We start from the raw sequence: 18,356 nt of genomic DNA, 5'->3' as shown, positions 1-18,356 counted from the left end.
ACATACGCGCACACACACATACCCCTGAGGCTTTAAGCCATGATGGCAAATAGGTTGAAAAGCATGAAATGTTTACACTGTGGAATGTTCTCTGTGTAACTGGTATCACAGTCTTTGCTGTTTCTTTTGTTTGACTTGCAGATTATCTACTATGAGATCGGGGTTATTATCTGTGCTGCCCTGGGATTGCTGTTTATTATTCTGATGCCTCTGGTGGGATTTTTCTTTTGTCTGTGTCGTTGCTGTAACAAGTGTGGTGGAGAAATGCACCAGCGTCAGAAGAAAAATGGTCCCTTCCTCAAGAAGTATTTTACAGTCTCCCTCCTGGTGATCTGTGTGTTCATGAGGCAAGTAGAACCTTGGACAACAGCTGAGTGGGTCTGAGGCTGATGAGCAATACTTGTGTTTACCTGTTAAGCACATGAGCTTGAACCACAAGAGAATACAGAAACAGGAAAAAGAAAAAAAAAAAAAGAAAACCAGAAAAGAGAACAAAGATGCTTGTCCCAAGCCTCACTATAAACAGAAGTTGGCAGTGTCATTGGACTGCTCTAGTTTAGGTGATAAGCCAACCTCGTGGTATTTTTTTCATTTTGAAGACATCTGAATAAAGTCTGGGCCTGCAGAAAGCATTCGCCTTTCAGGACAGCACCTCCTTCCTCTTAAATAGCTCTCTCGAGACAGGGACCATGCAGGACGGCAGAGCAAGTATTTACTAGCTGGTCTTTATGTCCCAAGGGGTCTTTTTTAAAAAAGTTGTTCTGTTTTGTTTTTTTAAATTGAAGATCAGTTGATTTACAGTATGTTACTTTCAGATGTATAGCACAATGATTCAGTTATATGTACCTATGTGTGTATATATATATATATTTATATATATATACACACATATATTCCTTTTCAGATTCTTTTCTTTTAAACATTATTACAAAATATTGAGTATAATTCCCTGCACTCTACAGATGGGTAGCGTCCTTGAATTGGGAGATTTAGAATATTGTTGGACGGAATTAGCTTCCTAATCATATAGCCAGTTTTCTTGATTTTTACAATTATCCTGGAACCCTGTCTTCCTTTTTTTTTTTTAAGTTTGTTCAATGTAGATTCTTACTGTGAGAAAGAATCTGTTCACTATACCTCTCTCCCCATTGAAAACGATAATTACGCTTGCAGTCACAGGTTCTTGAGAGAATGATCTTCACAACTGTGACTCAGAGTAGGGAATGAGTGTGTGGGCATGGGGTAGGGCTTGGGACAAACCGGGGGGTTGAGATTGGCGTGTGTGCACCGCAGCGTGTAAAGCAGAGAGTGGAAATGAGCTGCACAGCCCAGAGACCCCAGCTCGGGGCTCTGTGACGGCCGAGAGCGTTGGGATGGGTGTGCAGTGTGGGAGGGAGGCCCAGGAGGGACGGGAGACGTGTGTACCTGTGGCTGAGTCACTTCACTGTATGGCAGAAACTTACACGACATTGCGAAACAGCTGTACCCGTTTAATTAAACATAGCATCAAGACTATTACTGAGTGAAAAATAAGTAACACATATATAAATCTAGAAATCTAGCTCCTTCAGGGACTTCTCGGGTTGTCCAGTGGTTAAGACTCCGTGCTTCCAATGAAGGGGTTGTGGGTTCGATCCCTGGTCAGGGAACTTAAGATCCCACATGCTGTGCATGCAGTGTGGCCAAAAATAAAATAAAATTCAATAAATAAAAAAAAATAATGATCTAGCTCCTATAGTGTGCCATGTTCTCTAAACATTTCCTTCAGTGTTTTGCATGGCAATCTGGAGGCAGGTGCCTATACCCTAGTGATGCATTACCCAGTTATAGAATTTGCCTATTTCTGGTTCTGTCGGTGTTCTTCCTTTTGGAAATGATATGGAACGCTCTCTTGAAGCCTGGAGCACACTTCATGACTTAGGATGTTTCTCCGGCAGCCCCTGCTGCTGCCAGAAGTCTTCAGTGGACTGACGAATCAGGACACTGCTTTTAAGCTGAGGACAATTGTTGTGTAGTCACAAATTTGTGTCCGACTCTTTTGTGACCCCATGGATTGTAGAGCTCCAGGCTCCTCTGTCCATGGGATTTCTTGAGTCCAAATCAGATTCCTTCAAAAGGAGTGTGCTTCATGATCTTGGCACCCTGGTGGTGATATTTGGGCGTCTCTCCACATTCCTTCATCCATTCAATAAGCGTGTCATATCCAGAAATAAAGTGCCTGGGACATGAGTGATGCTGAGCTTCAAGGAGTCCCAGAGATAGTGAGGAGTGGAGAGTCACATCCTCCTTGATGTGTCTGCAAGCATCACAGTTGCTTGATAGCCGTGAGAAAGATTTTTCAAGTTTCGCTAAAGAACTGATATTGGGGAATTTAAGCAGAAAACAGACATTAAATAGAACAATTTAAAGCTCAGAAATTCTGGCTACAAACCAAAGAAGAAAAGTTCTTTAAGTGTGGGCATCAGTAGAGGCACGGAGAGAGGTACTCTTTGGGGAACTAAGAGTTCCCCAGCTGATTTCGCGCAGCTTGGTTTGACCACCAGGGAGTTTGTGTGTGTGTTTTGTCCGCAAGGCAGGGCTGTGGGTCCGCTCTCTCTTTCCTGTTTCCCTGTGTGCCTCTGTCTCTTGGTTTGTAATTTGAATCTGGCTGCTTTCGCCCACTGAACTCTGAAAGGCAGCTTAAGGCTGGGGCGATGGTGATTCCAGATGTCCCCAGGCTCTCTGCTTGGTGTTTGAAGTGTTTTCAGGAATGTACAGACCCTACAGCTGGGGGAGTAGCTACCAGAGGAACGTCAGTGACCGCCCAAGACAAGTCAGAGCCTGTGCATTTCCTTGAAGCCTGAAGCTTACATCCTTCATTCATCCAGAGTCTTGAACTGTGGTCCCTCTTCCTCTCTACACACCCCGGGACATCAAAGATGAGGTTCAGGTGACAAAGTGTCTTTTGAAAATACTTGTCCGAGGGGCTTCTTGTTAGCATGATTACTTAATAGTTTTCACTTCATGTAGATACATGTTATGTAAAGATATATAAATGTTACAGCTTCAGTGTCAGCAATAAGCTTGGCTTTCATTTTACATAAAATGAGTGCTACATAAATTTTTTTATTCTTGAGGACTCAGACTTATCAAACAAATTTAGATGAGGTTTTTTTTCTCTCTTGAGTATATTTTAGTTTAGAAAATCATTTTAAAAAATACGTCTGTGATTCTATAATCTTCTGTATATTCAGTGAAGATATTTTGCCCACTCAAGTAAAACGTATAATTTAATATCATAATTTTAAATTCAATATAATTAAACCAGAGTTAATCTACTCTTTGAGGCTGTGACACATTTTAAATTAATTTATTTCACATAATACATTGAATTTATATACAAATTATAGATAGGTCTAAATAAGAGGAGTATTAAAATTGTTTTGTTTACCTTAAATTCAGACTAGAAATTTAAACTTCTTTACTTTGAATTTAAAAAATTTAAATAGTGACTTTAAGTCATCCTTTTAGAATATCTACTTGTTTGTATTTTCTTCAACATCATGAGTTGTTTTAAATGTTTGCAAGTAAACAAAACTAGCCAAGAAGATTAAAAACCAGAGGAAAACAGAAATATCTATACTATGACTAGAAAAAAAGGAGGAGGAACTATGTCCGTAAAATCAGAATATTAGATAAAATAAGAGGAGAGTGAGTGTCCACAAAATCAGAAGGCAGAAGGAGAGAGAAAAAGAGGTGTTAGCATATGCTTCCAAAGACCTCAGCAGAGATTGAATATTACTGATATTTAATCTTTGTATGTGATTTTTTTAATAAGTCCTTTCAGGAGCCCAGAGCAGTCCATTTGCCCTTTATCAGGTTCAGTCCCATTTTGTGGTTCTATACTAAGTGTTACATTCAAAAAGAAGTTGGTTTTTAAGTGTCTCGGTTTTTTTTGTTAATACATCCTATTTTGCAAAATTTTTTAAAATCTTTTCTTTCTAATTGAGAAAAGTATAGGTGTCAAGGAGAAAGATCCCCTGGTATATGTGGAATGTATGTGGTCGTGTTCTTTCTCCTTTTGAGCTTTTCCCAAGGCAGCTGTGGAATGTTCGAATTCCACAGACCCTGATGTATGTTTACGTAAGTCTGTTTGACGATCAGCAGTAGATTACATCACCCCGTCTTACGGTAGACTCTAAGCAGATGTGTCTCGCTCCAGAAAAAAAACAGGTTTTCTCTCCTTTCTTTCCTTTGCATTTATCATCACTGAATTTTTCAGAATTTCAAAAAGGTTGTAAGCAACAACAAAAGGGACAGCTGTGCCTTTCTTTCTCCAGCATGCAGTTGTTGCCGAGCGTACCAGTCAGCTTTTGCCAGGTACTGGGGTGAAAACTGAATCCGTCATTTTCAGGAAGGTGGCTCTTTTCAAAGTTCATTTTTGTTGTTGGTCTTAGGATGTGATGTCAATTCCGGGTTTGGAGGCCACAAACTTCTAGAAAAGAAATCGAGCAAGCATGCCTGGAAAATCATGAGACTTTTTAATGAGAGGGCTAGTTATTTAAAATTGAAGCTGAAATTGAAAAGGTATCTTTAAAAAGTAAGAGGTCAGTTACAAACTTAAAGCATTTATTTGGCTCTTATTGGCGAACTTCATTGTCAGTAGGAATTGGTAGAAAAAAATTGCTACCCATCTTAAAGGTTTAGAAACTCTAAAAACTTTTAAGCATTTACTTTTAAGTGTGTATGAGGGAAAAGTAGTGTGTCCATGTAAAATATAGAAAGTGTCATGTTATATATCATAAAATAAATGCCCATCTTCTGCTAAAAACTTCAAGAGATTTTGTTGTACAACATAAAAGTATGTGGTTTGATAGCTTAAAGGCTTTTTTTGTGTCAGTGCCAGAGAACTGATAGTCATTTGGCTATCATTTGATTGAAATCTTATTCCCTTTTTATGTGAGGTGAATCTTCCTCATTATCATTAAATCCCAAGAGTTGATTGAAAGTGAAAGTGTTAGTCACTCAAGTCATGTCTGACTCTGCCACCCCATGGATTGTAGCCACCAGGCTCATCTGTACATGGAATTTAATTCCCCAGGCAAGAATACTGGAGTGGGTTGCCACTCTATTTTCCAGGGGTTCTTCCTGACCCAGGGATCAAACCCGGGTCTCCTGCATTGCAGGCAGATTCTTTACCACCTGAGCCACTAAGGAAGCCCGATAGTTGACTGCTGGTCATTAAAAAAAAAAAACCAAAATATTAATTCATGTGATTTTTTTTTTTTTTTTTTTCACCTAAAAGGACATTGAATAATAAGGAATGTCTGAACCAACAGCCGCCCGCCCGCCCCCCTCCCCCAAATGTAACTTTTAAATTCTCTTGTTGTTTATTCCTAAGTTGTGTCCAACTCTTTTGAGACCCCATATACTGTAGCCCTCCAGGCTCCTCTGTCCATGGGATTTTCCAGGCAGGGAGACTGGGGTCAGTTGCCATTTCCTTCTCCAGGGGATCTTCCTGACCCAGGGATGTAACTCTCCTCTCTCACTTTGGCAGGCAGTTTCCTTACCACCGAGCCACCAGGGAAGCCCCCTTATTGCTCTGCTGTGCTGTGCTTAGTCACTCATCATGTCCAACTCTCTGTGACCCCATGGACTGTAGCCTGCCAGGTCCCTCTGTCCAAGGGGGCTCTCCAGGCAAGAATACTGGAGTGGTTTGCCCAGGGATCAAACCTGGATCTCCTGCATTGCAGGCAGATTCTTTAGCATCTGAGCCACCAGGGAAGCCCAAGAATACAGGAGTGGGTAGCCTATCCCTTCTCCAGTGGGTCTCCCACTTTGCAGGCGGATTCTTTACCAGCTGAGCTACCAGGGAAGCCCTCTTAATTCTCTATTTCTATTTGAATAAGAGTTATACAATTGGTTTGTGTAGTATTCAGATTTTTTTCTTTGGTTTGCTGGTAGTATTTAAAAATGGGAAATTTTTTTTAAATAGGAAATTTTATTTAGATTCCCAGATTTTTGTGAATAATTGGAAGATCTGGCAACTCTGGTCTTCTTGCATCAAGGCAGCACTTACCAGAGGCACAGAGAATCTCTGCCATCACCACCTCTGATCTCCCAGCTCTCCCAGTCCAGCCCACACAGTTTGCCCTTCATGCTTTCTGCCTGCCTGCATAGGCATTTGAATTTGTCATCTTTAATTTAAGTATAAAATTTGCAGTGAGTTGTGATTATGAAAATCAGCTTTGAAAGTTGGCTGAATTCTATCCCAGAATTCTGTTTAGTACAGTTTTTGAAAAATGATCCATGGCTTTCATTTTAATTAGATTCATAACTGAGTAACAGAAATGTGTCTTTAAATATGTTGCATTGAAAGTCAGCTGTTTTTTTTGCAATGCCATGTTTCCTGATTTATGTTTGGAGTGAAGGCATTTATTCACTAAAGGGATGGTTTCTGCCTGGGACACTCTGAACCTATGGCTAATCTTCTAAATGGACCAGATGAAACAAAGCCCAGTCCTTAAATCCATCTGCACCAAGCACCCACCTTGGACACAAGACCCTGCATTACCCAAGGTTGACCAAGAAGCAGTTCCCACCTCTTTTTAGGGCAGTTCAGCACAGGTGGAAATAAGGCAAAAGAGAGTATGAAGTGAGACAAACCCGTCAGAACTTCAGGGTGAGCCTTCTGGGAGTTCAAGGCAAGGCGTTCTCCTATCCAGGGGATTCAGGGAAAAGTTAACAACAAAACTGTTAGTTTGTAACCATCCAACGGAAGGTTCAAAGCAGTCCATCCTAAAGGAAATCAGTCCTGAATATTCATTGGAAGGACTGATGCTGAAGCTGAAATTCCAATACTTTGGTCACCTGATGGGAAGAACTGATTCACTGGAAAAGACCCTGATGCTGGGAAAGATTGAGGGCAGGAGGAGAAGGGGATGACAGAGGATGAGATGGTTGGATGGCATCACTGACTCGGACATGAGTTTGAGCAAGCTCCAGGAGTTGGTGATGGACAGGGAAGCCTGGCGTGCTGCAGTCCATGGGGTTGCAAAGAGTCGGACACGACTGAGCCATTAAACTGACCGAATGGGATGTTGGGTGTTGCAGATCATCCAGCCTGGACTTGAACTTGCTGCTTGTTTCCCAAGTGCACTTTGACTTATATGAAAAATGGGTCAGGAGAATGATGAATGACAAATAACTTGGATGTGATGGGGAAGAGCAAGGGCCTCCCTTTGTGAACTCCTCTGGTGGGCAGAGGTATCAGGTGGTGATCCTGACTTACCATATAGAGTGGTGGAAATTTGGTGTGGTAAGAAAAGCTGCAGGAATATTACTGTAATTCAACTTTTTTTTTTTTCTTCTGTTGACATTACTTCAAAGTTGCTGTTTTGGGCTGTTTGGCCTTATTTTGTATGAATATATCATTTATTAATAATAGCCATTATTGCTCTTGCAACCCACTCCAGTATTCTCACCTGGAAAATTCCATGGACAGAGGAGCCTGGGGGGCCCCAGTCCATGGGGTCGCAAAGAGTCAGACATGCCTGAGCGACTGAGCATTATTGCTCTGGTATAATTTCAGCCTCATAAATACTAATGCAAACTTAAGACAGGCAAAAGTGGATTCTAAGGTGGTCCTCCAAGTGCCAGAGACTATTGTTAATTTCATTTTTAAAGATTATCGTCAGCATGACTGCAAATGTAAAATCCTGGAGCCCTCATGGACACCCAGTACCACCCTCCTTTGTCTCAGAAGCACAGGTCTAGTGGCTTTTATAGTTTTGGGATACCAACGGACGCTCACATGAGCAAAGGACTTTCTCAGGCTCCCACAGTGTGTGTTGTTGGCAGTTGTGGGACCAGACCCGAGTCTCCTGTTCCTGCTCGAACTCGGTCTGCTGCACTTGTTAACCACAAGAAATAGTTTCAGCATTCTCTTATAGACTGTTGGGGGTTAGTGTGGAAAGATTGCACAATACTACACATCTGTGTAATATTGCTATGGGAAAGTATTTGTTGTTTTGAAAATTTTAATTTTTTAATTGAAGTATAGTTGATTTACAGTATCGTGTTCACTTCAGGTGTACATACAGCAGAGTGACTCAATTATACATACACGTACATATATGTATGTATATATATACATACATATAATTATATATGCTGCTGCTGCCGCTAAGTCGCTTCAGTCATGTCCAACCTTGTGTGACCCCATAGATGGCAGCCCACCAGGCTCCCCGGTCCCTGGGATTCTCCAGGCAAGAACACTGGAGTGGGTTGCCATTTCCTTCTCCAATGCGTGAAAGTGAAAAGTGAAAGTGAAGTCGCTTAGTCATGTCCAGCTCTTAGCGACCACATGGACTGCAGCCCACCAGGCTCCTCCGTCCATGGGATTTTCCAAGCAAGAGTACTGTAGTGGGTTGCCATTGCCTTCTCTGTATACTTATATATAGATATAAGTATATATACACATATGTATGTGTGTGTGAATATGTGTGTGTATATATATATGAAAGTTGCTTAGTCATGTCAGACTCTTTGCAACCCCATAGGCTGTAGCCCGCCAGACTCCTCTGTCCATAGAATTCTCCAGGCAGGAATACTGGAGTGGGTAGCCATTCTCTTCTCCAATATATATTTATACACACACACACACACACACATATATATATTTAGATTCTTTTCCCATATCAGTTCAGTTCAGTAACTCAGTCATGTCCAACTCTTTGTGACCCCATGAATCGCAGCATGCCAGGCCTCCCTGTCCATCACCAGCTCCCGGAGTTTACTCAAACACATGTCTATAGAGTCGGTGATGCCATCCAACCATCTCATCCTCTGTCATCCCCTTCTCCTCCTGCCCCCAATCCCTCCCAGCATCAGGGTCTTTTCCAATGAGTCAACTCTTCGCTTGAGGTGGCCAAAGTATTGGAGTTTCAGCCTCAGCATCATTCCTTCCAGTGAACACCCAGGACTGATCTCCTTTAGGATGGACTGGTTGGATCTCCTTGCAGTCCAAGGGACTCTCAAAGAGTCTTCTCCAACACCACAGTTCAAAAGCATCAATTCTTCAGCACTCAGCTTTCTTCACAGTCCAACTCTCACATCCATACATGACCACTGGAAAAAACCATAGATAGGTTATTACAAAATACTAAGCATAATTCCCTGTGTTATATAGCAGGTCCTTAGGACCTTGTTGGTGATTTATTTTATATATGGTAGTGTGTATATGTTAATCCCAACCTCCTAATTTACCACCCCCCTCCTCCTTTGGTAACCAGACCAGCCTTACTTCTTGGAATGACTCATAACCAAAATGGGATAAATGATTACTCATTTATGCAGGACTGAGAGGTGTCCTGGGAACACTTGAGACTTGGTGCAAAAAAGACAGCTGGCCACCCTACTTGTTAAAATATTAATATATAATTCTTAAGATGCTGCTTTTGGTGAAGAAGAAGTGTTCATATTCTGAATCATATTTTTGCCCAAAGTTTGCATATTATTTGCAAAACTTTCTTTTAGAAACATAGTCACACCTTCTATTCTATGTTTACAAACTAACAGTCCATTACAAACTAATTTTGTTAACTTCTGTAGTCTGTATTATGTTTATGTAACTTCTTGCTGCCACCTAGTGGTTAAATCCAACAGGGCCTTGGGGATTTGCAGTTTTAAATGTAACGTTTTAATGTTTAAAAGCTTTGACACAAAAACAAACCAGTTGGTCAAATTAATTTGTCAAGAGATTGTTAGTCAACATCAAGAGACCTTAGAATGATAAATGCATAAAAGGGAGGCATATATATAAAATTTAAGACATATATAAGTATGTATAAAATAAAATGTAGACCTTTCGGGTGGCTCAAAAAATACGGTTTTTATTTTCATGTAAAGCAGCTTTCATGCCAGATGTCTTTCATGTAGTGTGTGTGTAAAAATATTTATTTACTTATTATTTATTTGTTGTTTGCCACCAGTTGTGATGGTCAGGCTCAGTAGTTGAGGCAGACGGGTTTAGCTGCTGTGTGGCGTGTGGGATCTTAGTTCCCTGACCAGGAATCGAACTCGTGTCCCCTACACTGCAAGATGGACTCTTAACCATTGAACCACCAGGGAAGTCCCTCATGCAGTGTTTTTGAAACTCTATTGAAGTACATCTTACATGGAGAAAAGTGTTCATATCATAAGCACACATGTATGAGTTCCCATGAAGTCAACACACTTGATTACGTCATTATCCACCCCTCCCCCAAATATAACTACTGACTTTTAGCTTCATCATTTTGTTTGATTTTGTACTCCGCATAAAATGGAATGACATAAGATGTACCCTGTTATGTGCAGCTTCTCATATAACATTTTAATGCTAAAGTAATTCATGTTTATTTTCAACCTGGACAATGTAGTAGCTAACAAACTAGATTAGTCAAAAGCATGGGAAAGCCCAAAGCAATCTTATGATTTTAGTATTTTTCCTGATAGTCTTCTTGAGGGAAGCAGTGGTATGTATGTGGTACATGTGTGTATATGTGTGTGTATGTTTGTGCATGTGCATGCACATGTGCTTCACAGAGTCTGCATACATACATTCGCATCTGCAAAGAAGTGGGACTGTATTCCACACCCTGCCTTATAACCTGTGTAACTTCTGTTCTCTCAACATTGTTCCATTTATGAGAGTCATCCTTAACAGAATGATGTATCTTTTAAAATGTATTTACTTTTACTCAGAGGACAGTTGCTTTACAATATTGTGTTGGTTTCTGCCATAATCAACATGAATCAGCCATAAGATACACATGTCCCCTCCCTCTTGAACTTTCCTCCTACCTCCCACCCCATCCTGCCTCTCAATTGTCTCGGAGAACCAGGCTGAGCTCCTTGCATCATACAGCAACTTCCCATTAGCTGTGTGTTTTCCATAATGTAATGTATGTGTTTCCACACTGCTCTCTCAATTCGTCCCACCCTCCCCTTCCCCCGCTGTGTCCATAAGTCTGTTCTCTGTGTCTGAGTCTCTATTTCTGCCCTGCAAATAGGTTCATCAGTATCATTCTTCTAGATTCCATATATATGTTAATATATGATATTTGTTTTTCTCTTTTTGATTTACTCCACCCTGTGTAACAGGCTGTAGGTTCATTCACCTCACTGGAACTGACTCATATTCAGAACAATGTGTCTTGAGTTGGATGTGTCTTCTCTGAGAGGACCGAGTCCTGTTCTGGGGTCCACACGTGGTGGTGGGTGGGTTACGGGTTGGAGGCAGGGAGGCTGCGGCAGTGGAGGGGCGGGGCTTGCGACGGGGCGGGGCTCGGGAGGGGCGGGGCTTGTGACGGGGCGGGGCTCTTCAGGAAGACCATCTCCCTCCTCCCGGCTGCGGGCTGTTCTGTGTCTGGTCCCCCGGCCACGGCTCGCACAGTGAATGTGTCCCCTTCTCCATCCCCTTTCCTGCAGCATCGGTATCATCTATGGTTTTGCGGCAAATCAGTACATGAGGACTCACGTGGAAGAGACTCGGAAATTGTCAGACAGTAACTTCAACGACCTGAGAACTCTCCTGAATGCGGTGCCAGGGGTAAGGACCACAACCTGTATTTCCCCCGACGCGTTGTGTCTGAGGCCTTTTGGAGTTGCTTGTATGTTTGGAATCACATTTGAACCTGCTGAAATCCAGGCGTTGTCTTTTAATTTTGCAGATAAAGGAATAAAGGGCTAGTAAGTGATCTTTTTTTTTTTTTTTTCCCCAAGAGTACAAAGTCTCATTTCAGAATTAGTGCTCTTATTTCTGGAGAAGGAAATGGCAACCCACTCCAGTATTCTTGCCTGGAGAATCCTGTGGACAGAAGAGCCTAGTGGGCTGCCGTCTATGGGGTTGCACAGAGTCAGACATGACTGAAGCGACTTAGCATGCATGCTCTTATTTCATTTCACTTTATTTTTTGTCTTTATTAAGGTATAACATAATACTTATTATAGAAGTTCTTAACCATTTTAAAGATCTCATGATTTCTTTAAAAAACAATATCTCTGGTGTCACTGTCCTTTCTTCTTGGCAATATAATTGACTCCACATTGTTTGCTTGAAATTGCTCTGGTAATGAAACCTGTTTTATAAACACTGATTTGCTAATATTTGTTTGTGTGTGTGTTCTCATTGCTCAGTTGTGTCCGACTCTTTGTGAACTCATGGACTGTAGCCTGCCAGGCTTCTCTGTCCATGGGATTTCCCAGGCAAGGATACTGGAGTGGGTTGTTATTTCCTTCTCCAGGGGATCTTCCCATCTCAGGGATCGAACCCTCATCTCTTGCCTTGGCAGGTGGATTCTTTACCACTGAGCCACCTGGGAGTCCTGCCTAATTTTCAGATGTTAAATCTCTTTTTATTGTGGCTTGGGACCTCAAGAGGAAGTTTCATGTAACCTTTTTTTTTTCTTTTTAAAGCAAATTGACTATATACTGGAGCAGTATACCCGCACTAAGGAGAAAGCATTTGACGATCTGGATAGTGAGTAACATTGAACGTTGCCTCAAATTTGGTTGTTTGTCTTGGCTCGAAGATGCTGTGGTCATCTCCCATAAAACAGACCAAGAAACGAAGTATGCCGTTTCTGCAATTTCTATGTCAACACATGGGAGAAACAGAACTGTAATTCCCTGGTGTTACTGACAGTGCATCGTTGGTGACTCAGACACTAAAACCGCGTGTTTATTGTGAAAACGCTGTTGCTTCCTGCAGCCACGGCACTTCTGCTTCACTCCCCTCGTGAGAGGAGAAGTGGGTCTCTGTCAAGTCTGCTGCTAAAGCCAGAGCAGGACCCCGAGGAGCTGTGGCTTCTGGAACAGAGGGGCGGGCAGTGCTGTTCCCCGAGCGCTCAGCTGTTAGCAGCCAGGGGCTCTTTTGCCCTCAAGACATCCAGTAACGCCTGGAGGCAGTTTCGATGTCCTGATCGGGTCCCATTCATTGGTAGAGGCCAGGGATGTGGCTATGAGTCCTACAAGGCAGCCAACGTCAAAGAAGGGATCCGGCTCCAAGTGTCGCTCAAGCCGGGATTCAGTGACCCTGGTCCAGCTGGAGATGGGGGTGGGATGCGGGCAGCCAGGGATTAAGTTGAGAAGGCACACAGGGACCCGGGGCGAAGAAACACCAAGTCTTTGCTAAGTCTTCCGCGGGGCGCGTTGACGTGTGCAGAGAAATTGCCACGTGACAGTCTCTGCCCAAGTGGGCTGTGGGGTACAAAGTGGGATTTTTGTGGTGGAAGAGACTAAACCAGGCCACGGGACCCTGCCCTGGGACCTAGAGGTCAGAGGCAAAGAGAGAAAGAGTCCATCCTCAACCTTCCTTATGCTTCTTGGGATTTAGATATTAACTTGTTGCTGGGAGGCAGCATTTATGAGCGTCTCAAACCCAAAGTGCTCCCTGTGCTGAAGGACATCAAGGCCTTGGCAGAAGGTAAGCGGTGCGGCCCCGGGACCCAGACGGCGTCCACCTGTCCCGCCTCCACTGGGACAACTCAGCTTCCCAACCTCCCTCCCTCCCTCCCTCCCTCCCTCCCTTCCTCCCTTCCTCCCTCCCTTCCTCCCTTCCTCCCTCCCTTCCTTCCACACCTGGCCCCACTATCTTTCCAGTCTCCTCTGCCAGCACCCTACTTTCCATTCCAGCCGTGAATCCCAGTGTTCATTCTGATGTGAGTCCCTGAAGGTGTTGTTCTCCTCCAGACCCTGTGCTGCATGTGATTCATCTGCACGAAATGCCACAGAACCTTCTTCATCTAATATATATATGCATACATATATATGTGTGCATACATACATACATAACACACATACATAACTCTGTGTGTGTTAGTCACTTGGTTCTTCGTCTAATGTCTGTCTATCTATCTATCTATAAACTCTGTGTGTGTCTTAGTCACTCAGTTGTGTCTGGCTCTTTGTGACCCTATGGACTATAGCCCACCAGTCTGCTCTGTTCATGGAATTCTCCAGGTTAGAAACGAGTGGGTTGCCATTCCCTTCTCCAGGGGATCTTCCCAACCCAGGGACTGAACCCAGGTCTCCTACCTTGCAGGCGGATTCTTTACCATCTGAGCCACCAGGGAAGCCCTATATTACCTCTGTCCAGAGACAACTGGGTTCCTAGTCTGTGTATTTAACCCTTTTAAGGATTGAAGTTTAAAACAGCAAGGCCTACCTTTAGAATATCTAAAGAAAGCTAAGCACTGAAGAAGTGATGCTTTTGAACTGTGGTGTTGGAGAAGCCTCTTGAGAGTCCCTTGGACTGAAAGAAGAACCAACCAGTCCATCCTAAAGGAAATAAGTCCTCAATATTCACTGGAAGGTCTGATACTGAAGCTGAAACTCCAATACTTTGGCCACCTTATGCGAAGAACTGACTCATTTGAAAAGACCATGGTGCTGGGAAAGATTGAGGGCAGGAGGAGAAGGGGATGACAGAGGATGATATGGTTGGATGGCATCACCGACTCTATGGACATGTGTTTGAGTAAACTCCGGGAGTTGGTGATGGACAGGGAAGCCTGGCATTCTGCAGTCCATGGGGTCACAAAGAGTCAGACATGACAGAGTGACTGAACTGAACTGATCTTTAGATCAGTTAGAATGAATCTTACCCCTATGATTAAATCATCACCAATCACAGCAGAGGCTCAGTGGTATCTGAATAAAGGAAGGTGAATGGAGGAGGAAAAAAGAAAACAACAACAAAAAAAGGTTTCTTGCTTTTGTCCTTCCTGAGGTATTGTTGGGGTATACGGGTTGTCCTGCATTTCACAATGAATCTGCTTAAACTAGTGGAAATAGATCTTCATTTAATGCTTAATCTTGGTTCTATCCATGAACCATAATTGTGAGGGAAGGAGATGGATTGAGGATGACCCCTTCCTTCCCCAGACAGTAAGGAACTGAGGCCGCCCGCCAACCAGGTCATTGACTGAGGGAGCTGATGGACCAGCCCCGGTCAGTCCTCAGATGGATGCAGTCCCAGCTGCCGGCTTGACTGTAAGACCCAGGAGATCCTGAGCCCAGCCATTCAGCTAAGCCAATCCCAGGTTTTTGACTCTCACATACTGTGCGAGATAATAAATCTCTGTAGCTTTGAACTGCTGGCTTTTGGAATAATATTGCCTGCAGCAATAGATAACTAATACAGTGGACAACCATTAGTTTCCTCTCCAGGCTTCAACACATAAGCAAGGAGAACTAAAAGCTTCTGATTTCCTAGTCAATATATTCTGTGCTATTTGTGCTTCCTTATCAGACTATAATACTCCTTTATTTTAAGGCAGCAGATATTGTATAGACCACTGGATTAATACATATCTTTTTGGGGGGAAAAGAGGAAAGTATCACATTAAATGCACTATTGATTAAACATACATCCTCATTTCATGAAAATTAAAGTGTAAAAAAGAAAGTAAAAGGAGCCGGTGAATCAAGGAAATATGGTAATCTTTAACAACTGTAAGAGGGCCTGCTATGGAGCCAAAAAATGATGAGTGAAAGAAAAAAATGCTCAAAAATGAGATCAGAGTGTTTTAGATAAAGAGCTCACTGTCCAAGGAGTGTAACCTCTCATTCCTGTTAATTAGTACATGTTCTTACAACTGAGCGTAACCTCTCTTTCCTCCAGCAATCACACTTATGAATGAGCTCTTTGTGATCATGGCCAAGACGTGGCCCCAAAACCGCGTGTTATCATCTTTTATTGAAAGTTAAATGGCATTAGTTATAAAATGGAAAAGACCTTGATGCTGGGAAAGATTGAGGGCAGGAGAAGGGGGTGGCAGAGGTTGAGATGGTTGGATCGCATCACTGACTCGATGGACGTGAGTTTGAGCAAACTCTGAGAGATAGTGCGGGACAGGGAAGACTGGCGTGCTGCAGTCCATGGGGTCACGAAGAGACACAACGGAGCGACTGAACAACAACAATCAAGTGACACCCTCCATAAGTAGAGTGTCAGGCTGGGGTATCAGAGTGTTAAAAAAGTGGGTTTGCAGTGGAGTAACCTGTGTTTGTTGATTAAGCTCATTAACTAATAGTATGTAGCAGAGGGTCTCATAAATACCATCCTTTAAAGTAGTGATGAGTAGACTTGATATTACAATACTGAATATGAAATGAAAATATTTCTGCCTTCTTCAGGGACAGTCAAGGCACTGATGGAGATTCACCATCTATATTCATGAGAGAAATTAGAGGCTGAAAGTGTAACTGGGGACTAGTGGAAATAGGATGGGAGTTTGGTCTGGTATGGTTTTTTTTTTTCTTCCAAGCTCACAAATCCCTTTGAATTCTATGCACAGACCACAGTTTACGAACCGCCGATTTCAGCTCAGTTTGTCCAGGTAACCAGGTTATATCTGAGACAAGGAGCCCAGGGTTGTCATAGAATTGAATAACAAGTTTTCCGTGATGTCTTGGTCGCTTGCTGTTTGAGCATCTCGGCCACAGGAAGGAAAATGAAGCCCAGACTTTTCCCCAGAGAAGTTTCCCTCTGTAGCTGCCACCCAGCACCCCCTCCCCCGCCCAGTCCTACATCTTAGCAGAATATGTTACTTAGCTGGCAGGAACAGAACTAGGAGGAAGGATGGGGGCCCAGTGGCTCCTTGCTGCTTCACCTTGCGACTTCTTCCCTTGTGTCCAGTAGACATGTAACAACCTTCCCTGTCCACTGCCTGCAGCATCCAGCGGATCCTCTGGGCCTGCTCATTATAACATCAAATGTGGCACTTCCCAGTGGGTTCACTGATCCTTGATCAGGATCTGGATCCTACAGACTGCAGCTAAGAATGCTGTGTGCTGCACCTAAGACCCGGCACAGCCACATAAATAGATAGATATTGGAAAAAAAAAAAAGCTGGTGTGACCACAAGGTGATGCCAGGCACCTCTGTGCCCCAGATCCCTCTTGAGCCTGTTCACTGGAGTGTTGGTCTGCCAAGGTCTCCTCCAGCTCCAGAGTTATGTGAACATAAGCACTGTGCAAAAGTGTGCGAATGATGCAGTGTGGTTGACACATACTTTACTTTTTGCCTCGTCATTGTTTTTCACTAGCTCAGTCGTGTCTGACTCTGCGACTCCATGGACTGCAGCACCCCAGGCTTCCCTGTCCATCACCAGCTCCCAAAACTTGCTCAGACTCATGTCCGTTGAGTCGGTGGTGCTAACTATCTCATCCTCCGTTGCCCCCTTCTCCTCCCACCCTCCATCTTTCCCAGCCTCAGGGTCTTTTCCAGTGAGTCAGCCTCTTGGTTTGCCCAGTGTTTAACATTTGCCTTACAATCCTAGCTGGATTGAAATCAATTAAAACAGACATTATTTTTCTTTTCAGCGCTTCCTGTATTATTGTAATTTTATATATTTCTTAAAACCAGCCTGTATGGTTAAATGTTAGCCTCTGGTGTTGCCAGTACTTAGGAAACTGCTTCACCAAGTTTTTTGCTAAAAATTCTTTGCAGCCTCATGTACCTGTTGGCCTTTGGAGAAAGCAGAAACCTGCAAATGGATTTCTGCAAATCATGTTTGAGCTGCAGGCCAGAACCTATAAAGGAAGTGTGCTATGAGCTGGTAAAATGTTAATTAGTTAAAATTGAGAATCTAAAATATCTTTCCCCTGACTTCCGATACATAATATGTGTGATCTCGGTAGGCTTGGAATGACTCCCAGAGTTATAACCCAGTAGATGTTTTATGAAATGCTTTGAAGCCTTTGACTTATTTCTAAGTCATTCTTGGGACATGACAGTATAGCCACCCATAAGCCAGGACGTCTACACATGGTCCCTAAATGGACTCAGGTTTTCCGGACCTTCAACTCATTTTATCATCCGTCATTCTTTGTCGTCGTTTTTGTTCCTTTCTTGCCTTAAAATGACTCATCCTGAAGTCAAAGTGGAAAGGGCTGTGGGAGGAAAACCACAGAGCATTAAAATGTGAGGTGTGTGGTGTGGTGGGAGTCACGTTTGGGGACGTTCTTTTGCACTCCCTTGTGTGTTTCTAGTTGCAACCGTGTTCTTGCTCCCCCATGGCAGATACTTACTGAGCCTCTAATGTGAGCTGGGTACCAGCTCCATGCTTTGCTGCTAAACCTGGGAGGTAGGTGGAAAAGACGAGAGTCTGAGGCTCAGAGTGACTCTTTGATGAAGTCTCTATTATTATCTCAAATTACTGTTAAGGTAGTAGTTCTTTTACTACCTTGTTATAGCATCTCCAGCAAACTCTTTCACCTCTCGGGACCTTGTTTGCTCATCTGCAAATTAGGAGGTTGGTTGAGTCATCTCTTGGTTACGAGGAGAGTCTCTGATTCTAGATGTTGCTTCAACAGGTTTACACTTTGGA

At 43.0% G+C, this 18,356-nt stretch overlaps 1 protein-coding gene across 10 annotated transcripts in view; it reads left to right on the top strand.

Moving 5' to 3' along the window:
* The window catches only part of PROM1 (prominin 1), a 113,579-nt gene that overhangs the window by 53,358 nt on the left and 41,865 nt on the right, over nucleotides 1-18,356 (top strand). For all 10 annotated transcript variants that reach the window (XM_043448277.1, XM_043448279.1, XM_043448273.1 and 7 more), the window contains 4 exons: nucleotides 142-347; nucleotides 11,452-11,572; nucleotides 12,439-12,502; nucleotides 13,358-13,447. In XM_043448277.1, the coding sequence (XP_043304212.1) occupies nucleotides 142-347; nucleotides 11,452-11,572; nucleotides 12,439-12,502; nucleotides 13,358-13,447 (481 nt within the window). The remainder of the gene's footprint in view (nucleotides 1-141; nucleotides 348-11,451; nucleotides 11,573-12,438; nucleotides 12,503-13,357; nucleotides 13,448-18,356) is intronic.

Source organism: Cervus canadensis, chromosome 26 (assembly GCF_019320065.1).
Source record: "Cervus canadensis isolate Bull #8, Minnesota chromosome 26, ASM1932006v1, whole genome shotgun sequence".
Lineage (NCBI taxonomy): Eukaryota > Metazoa > Chordata > Mammalia > Artiodactyla > Cervidae > Cervus > Cervus canadensis.
Note: the sequence above shows the minus strand (reverse complement) of the source record. Positions and strands in the feature narration are given on the sequence as shown.